The sequence below is a fragment of the Boleophthalmus pectinirostris genome, unplaced genomic scaffold (assembly GCF_026225935.1).
Source record: "Boleophthalmus pectinirostris isolate CB_2022bp ecotype Guang Dong unplaced genomic scaffold, ASM2622593v1 HiC_scaffold_17, whole genome shotgun sequence".
Lineage (NCBI taxonomy): Eukaryota > Metazoa > Chordata > Actinopteri > Gobiiformes > Gobiidae > Boleophthalmus > Boleophthalmus pectinirostris.
The window spans coordinates 18,443,018-18,449,996 of record NW_026571115.1 but is presented as its reverse complement, the minus strand read 5'-3'; the positions used below and the strand labels follow the sequence as shown (position 1 = coordinate 18,449,996).

The following is a 6,979-nucleotide window of genomic DNA, read 5'->3' as shown; positions in this document are numbered from 1 at the left end:
AAAAATATCCAAATAACTCTCTCTACTACAATTGTGTTTCATTAGCTCCCTTGTGACCCATGCTCTGTTGGGTGCTGAGGTAATGAAGCGGATCTTTCTCAAACATAAACAACAGCGTCACCTGTGCAGCACGTCCACTCAGTCCAGCCTTGCCCCCCGCACTCACCCCCGCTCTCACCCGGGTGTGGGTCATGCAGGAATTGCCAGCTCGGACACGGGGCGCTGGCCACAGTCAACACAGAGCTGCTGGTGGAAACAGTGGTGTTTGTGTGCGCACGGAGCTCTGCTGGAGATGACTGATATGCACATTAGCTGCAGTCTGGGCATGAACGGCAGGGGTGGGGCAGGGTGCGGGCACAGAGACCCCAGGGCCAACCGTGCAAGGTCACTGACCCACATCGGGACGTCCTTCAGGCGCACACAGTTGTTTTAATAATTAGGTTAATGTCTGATGTCTGATGAGCATGAACAGACAAACAGACTGGCGGTTATGGGTGGCCCATTATGGGTGGCCCCAGTTAAAAAGTGAGACAAAAGAACTGTACACAAATGGAGATAATAACAATTCTCACTGTGTTGTTTATATAATTACCACTAGAGGGTGCAATCCGTTTCTAATAATTTGCACCCATTTAAGAAACCTAATTGTTGGTCAAATAAATAAATAAGTATAAATAAATACGTACGTACAAATAAATAAATAACATAAATACAAATGTTAATACGTATGTAGCTCATTAATTGTTAGCGATTTATAATAAAATTATGTCTTTTTTATTTATTTATTTTTTGCTATTAAAAATCTTACAAATTAAAAGCAGCTTTACTAAATTTTGAATCATTGCATTGCTCATTTGCCATTGCAAGTTTAGTCAAGATGTGATGAGTCAGAGCACTCTCTGTCAGTACTTTGAGGTACTTTCCAAATGAAAGTACCTGATCAGTTGCTAGTCTGGACATTAACATGGATAAAATGACTCTCGATATACTAACCACTTAATATGATAATGAATGAATAATGGAAGGTAAAATAAAACAACAACAGTAAAATTCACCCAGAGATTGTGGATGAGAATTATCCAGTGTGGTTTTATTTCTTTTCACTAGCTGGTCCCTAAAAGACCATTTTTATGTAAGAAATGCAAATGTGACGTCACACCAAGAAAACCAAAGTCACATTCTTCTGATAAAGCGCTCTTGGCATGAACAAACAGCAACAATGACAATAAATAATAAAAAGTTGGCCAACAAAATCCACATTTATAAACAAAGAATACTCCAGGTTGCATATCAAACAATAAAACAATAAAAGTACTTGGCACAGAAGAAATACATTAAGGTTGTATTCAGATTGAGTGAAGCTAGTCTGCCCATTGCCTGGTAAATCTGATTGTCCTTCACAGTTAGCGTTGTGTGTGCGTGTATTGTACAAAGAGACACTGAAACTAAGCCTCTGTCAGTACCATGGCCTTCAATAGTCAACACTTCATCTGGTCTTTGTATGCAACACAAATGAGGCACATGTGAAAGAAACTATATGGTCACAATGAATATACACTGATCAGGCAAAACACTATTCATAGGTTTCATCTTTCTGTTTACAGCCGACATTTTGAGGACCTTTTTGCCTATTGAAAAAACAGAATATTGTATTTTGAATAGTTAATTGTTGTTACTATGGAAACTATGCATTTTTCCATCACTCTGAAACCCATGGATAGAACCACTTGCCTATATCCAGCTAATATATAGACAAGAAATGGATTTGATTAAACTGTGACCAATTTAAAGCAGGAATACTTCAACTGCAATAACTGCATTTTTAAGATACTAATTTCTGTAGCCCTGTTTTTTCTGGCTTAGCCCCATTTACCCTGATTTTAAAAAATTAAAACAAAAAACATCCAACAGCCAACTGCCACATTGATTAGAAAGCGTCTGTATTGTGTTATGCCTGATCAATGAATGAGGAAAAACAATACTCTATATAGGTTAGCATTCATTATTCAGATTTGATTTGATTTAAAACTGGTTTTTGACTTTTGTTCATTTAAATAACTTAGAATAAAGACATTTATAACAGAAAAGACACTTTGGTATTTTTAGATCACAATGTGCTGAAGAATGCATTCAATACAATTTCATTTCAAAAAGGACCCAGTTGATTTGACATGATCATAGTGATGCCAGGAGGCTTATGTCACACAAAATGATACTCTTTTTAATTCATTATTAAATCATTTTTGACCCGTGATCGCAGTCCATTGGGATCTGCTTTTACAACAATGACAAAAGAAAAACACATAAATAAAATTAAAAGCGTTTTAAAAATAAGTAACAGAACATCTATAAAAAGCCACTTTATGTTTTTTTTAAACAGGAAAACTCATCTCTCCTTGAAAGTGAGTTAGGACCTGTTCTACACTAAATCCTTCTATCTTTGTGTGTGCTGTCTGTCTCAGCAGGGCGAATGCAGTGCAACACCTCCAAACTTGACTTCTGAAAGCAAACCATAAAACGCGATGTATTCTACACCAATAGAAAAATAAATCAAACATGGAAAGTTACATCTCGTATATGTACAATAGACTCATATATAAAATAGCATTTTTCTGTACATATGGACAACAGACAATTCCATTAATCAACTGTACAATGTTGACCTGAACACTTAAGACAGGCAAGAGGTACTGACGTGTATGGCTTGATTGGAAAAGTATTTACAAATTATTTTACATGGGTCCCTGGAATGCTTTCTTCGGATCATTCCTTGCCTTAAATATTGGTCCCAAAATATTTTGTAATAAACCTTCAAAGGAGTCCAGTTATGAATCAGTCAGCTAAGTACAATCTAGATTAACCAGTGAAGGGGAGTTGTGGTAATATTAAGCACAACAGTCTCCAGTGTCGAACTTCAGTCACTTTGGTTTTGACTTCCTAATGCCAGAAAATCAAAATGAAAAGAGCTGTCATCCCAGCCAGTTGGTCAGTAGTAGTGTTCAGCACAGTATAGGAACTCCTTCAGCAGTGATGATCTGACCAGAGGTGGGGTCATAAGTCCCGGCCAGGTAGAACAGGTCAGAGGAGGAGCTGTTGAGGTTCTTGGGGTTGTGGGTTAGACGCTCGTACTCCTCCCTGCTCACTACCTGGCACTTATGAGAGATTGTCTGGACATCGTTCTCGTCCTCGTGGCAAGACTGGTACAGGGCATGCTGAAAGGAGGACACAACAGATTTAAAAATATGCAAAATATAGTTTGTCTCGTAAAAGAATTACACCCTTCTTCTATATATTATATTTTTGCTTCTGGGTCACCTTAGTATCTGTTTTGTTCCATTTTAATTACTGACATAAATTGCAGTTGCAGTACATTTTATTCACGCTTGAGGCTGCCAGTACATAAAGTGGCTTGTGACTCTCTCTGCTTGTATAAATTTGCAGTTCTTGATGAGTAGTACAGATACCAACATTAGTAGTGAAAGTATTTATGTTTTTAAACCAAATGAAATGTGAAGTGTGCAACTTCTCTTGTGAAGGGTCCCCTACCTACTTATTTATATATTAATTCCTTCTATGAATGGGGTGACTCTCCACAGATCTGAACTGTAAAATAGCATTGTGCTGTAACCTGTTTGTCTCCCATGTGATAGATAGGTTTAATCTACAGTGTATAACATTTTAGACAAAGCAATAGCATTTCCATGACAAGTAGGCGTTGGATCCTCCACTAGGAATGAGCCTCGCATTGTACACCTTTAAACTGACAAAATTATCTTGATTCTCAGTTTAATTTATTATTTGACTGTCACACACTGCACGAAAATGAGAAATAATCAGTGATGGATTGTAACCCTCTATTTTATACAACTTTATAACAGAGCCTAAACTCACCTTGCCATTTTGCAGCCTCTTGCCGAGCTTGGTCTCTTCTGGATGGTAGAACCACTTCACCTTGACTACCATGCTGCTGGTCCAGGACTCCCAGAAGCTCTCGATACGACCTACATAGGGGAGGTTGGGACGTCCGGCTGAGAGGAACACAGCACAATCTCCCACTCTTACTGTCTCTCTGCCTCGCTCAATGGCCTTATAGAAAAGCTTCCTGGCTTTGCCCTTAAGACCTCTTCTCTGTGGAAAACCAAACACTTGACTAATCTTTCTATCTATCAACATAAATGTACTTTTCCTAAGCTAATCTCTTGTTGACTCACCTGTGTTGGGTTTCCTGACCACCTCCACATCTGTCGTCCCGCAAGAAAACCGGACATCTTGGGTCTTGGAATGAATGAATTCTCGTTTGTTTGCATCCTGGGTTTTTTCACAATTTCTTTTGAGCTAGTGCAGTCCTTCCTTTTGAGTGACTTGCTGTTAGCATCAGATGTTGCTACAGCTTTAGCCCCAAAGGGGTGTGACCTGGAGGAAGTAGAGGGCTCATTAGCTTGCACAAGTCTTTGGCGGGTTGATAGACAACTCTGTAACATCAATGCTGAGCTGTCTTCATCGTCTGAGCTGTAAGAGGAGTCATTGTCCGAGGAACAGAGACTAGAGCTTGACATGGAGCCTGATGAGGAGGAGCTAGAAGACCCAGATGAAGAAGAAGACACAGAAAGGCGAGACAGGAAACGCCCACCAGCCCTGAGACCCCGAGCCAAAATTGCAGCCCTCCTCCGCTCGTCTTCCTCCTCATAATCAGAGTAGGAACTGTGGCATTCACGGTGAGAACTGAACCCCAGGTCACCATAATCTCTGAGGCCAAGGGATGGAGATGGCTTCCTTTGGGCTGAGGTCCCTTTGAGGAGGAGTTCTACTTTGTTGGCACCTCCTTTCTTATTGTCTTTGACCAGCAGGACAGGGTGGGAGTAGGCCTCGGCTCTGGGCAGGCTACTCACACTAGAAGATGCACCGCGTAACAGAAGAGCTTTGCTGTTCTTTGTTTTTGGTGACGTAACTCCTTCATGGTCCAACTTAACCAGGAACTCTTGCCCAGACTTCCTACTTTGGGGCATGCTAAGTTGTTCATCTGGCCTGCGTTTTTGACTATATAGACCATCTTTGCGTCCCAGTGATAGGTTTGACTCAGGTCTAGTGCAGAAGGATGAGTAGCCATTTGCGATGCTGCTAAAGGAGTCCACTTCGAAGGAGCTACTGCTGAACAGGCCTTTGGATGGTGCGGAGGACAGAGGCTGCACTGGAGCAGAGGTGAACAGGTCACTGTCCCTCCCTCGAGTCTTCCTCTGTGTCCCAAAGAGATTGTCACATGTCCTCTTCCTGCTAGAGGTCATGGGCCAACCCATAAACATGGAGTTTTTAGACTCCTGCTGCTGTAGCTGCATTTGCTTTTTACCAGAACCCTTTGGTCTCCCTAAAACAAGAAACAAAACAAAGATGTTTATAGTTTTTGTAATATTTGTAGCTACATGTAAGCATTTAAATTATGTTCACTAACCCGGTCTTCTTTTGTTGACAGTCTGTTTGTTCATAGTGTCAACACTGTTCAGTCTGTCAGAAGGCCTCTCATTGATGGGGGCTTGCTCCAGATGGGAACTCCTTTTGGCAGTTGTCACATTTGGAAGAGGGACTGGGGGTGCATCTCCACCTGACATGCAAGAGAAAATACACAGTATTTTCCAGTGACATGAGGTGACAGTGAGGGCTTTGTCTAGAGGATGAAATAATGCACTCACATTGGATCTGATATCCAGGAGGTAAAAGCCGGATATTTTGGAGAGAAATCTTTCCCCTGTCTCCGTCATCAAACTCCACCATGACTCCTGGTTTGGTCTCATCAGAGCCACCTTAAAATGATAACATGTGTAAATATCTGTGTAGCAACAACAGAAGAAATGACAGTAGCTGGTGTCTGACCTCTGCGCACGTAGCCGGGGTATAGGCAGCGAGAGCGTTCACTCCAGTAGGCACACACTCTGGTCCCCTCTGGAAGCACGGCCTCTGACTCTGGACGGACATCCAGGACCTTCAAAGCAAAAGATCATCAGGATTCATTACAAGGTGCACAAAAGCACACTTGCATGTACGCACACAGAGCCCTATCAAGTGTGTGAGAGCTGTGAGGGCATTGTGCAGGGGCAGCCACTGTGCCACGTTTCCAAGCGGCACTTATCTCATGCCAATGTGCCAGTCAGGCCTGAAAAGAGCGGAAGCCATGATGCAGTAAATCCTGACTTGCTGAGTAATACTAAAGAGGCCCTGAATAGCGGGGTTTGTGATTGCAGGTTGCCAGATCCTCCCTCCAACAATGCAGGCAGCCCCAGCATCCGCCGCTCACTGGGGGCTCTTTCATTTACTGTTGCCATGGTGAGGGCTCTTTGACGGATGAGGTGTGGATGGGTGGGTTTGTGTGTGTTTGTGAGAGGGCATGTGTGTGTTTTTGTGAAGACTGGAGAGAAAAGGAGGTGTCACGGGCTAATAAATGTTTATTGGACAAATGTACAGACAAAAGCAAGAAAAATAACTTGATAAGATTGAAGCATGACGTGTAATAAACGCATGCTTTACTAGAGAAACAAAGGTATAAATGTAAATGACTACTATTAAATATGTTAATCTGAATTTGGGTGAATAATAAGATTTAAGAGTAACATTTTGGAAATTATCAGAGGCATACATGTAACAGATAAACTCCTGGGCAAAATTTAAATTGATTTCTATTCTGTTGTTCAGTCTGTTGTCCTGATCTCCGTTTTGTAGAGCGTAGATTTAACACAACAAAAAAGGTAAATGATAAATAAAAGGAGGCTCCACACAGCTAAAATTGTGCATTCATCGAACATCCAAGCTAATCTGAGTTGACCTTCATGTTCGTGTTTGGTTTTTGAATGAACACCCACAGCAAGTATGCTATAGGTTAGCTAAGCTGACCTCAGACTTATCAGTACAAAGACCAGCATCCTCTCAGGAAGTGGAGCAAATGTCACAGATAGAAAAGCTATTGTTGATTATAATTTTGCCTATCGATAAA

General features: G+C 41.3%; 1 protein-coding gene across 1 annotated transcript in view; it reads right to left on the bottom strand.

The window, feature by feature from the left end:
* Positions 1–1,067: 1,067 nt before the first annotated feature.
* LOC110168425 (BAH and coiled-coil domain-containing protein 1) overlaps positions 1,068–6,979 on the bottom strand; it is a 31,296-nt gene continuing 25,384 nt past the window's right edge. Inside the window, 6 exon segments of the mRNA XM_055152796.1 lie at positions 1,068–3,212; positions 3,892–4,128; positions 4,212–5,362; positions 5,447–5,596; positions 5,685–5,795; positions 5,866–5,974. Coding sequence (XP_055008771.1) covers positions 3,000–3,212; positions 3,892–4,128; positions 4,212–5,362; positions 5,447–5,596; positions 5,685–5,795; positions 5,866–5,974 — 1,971 coding nt within the window. The 3' untranslated portion in view covers positions 1,068–2,999.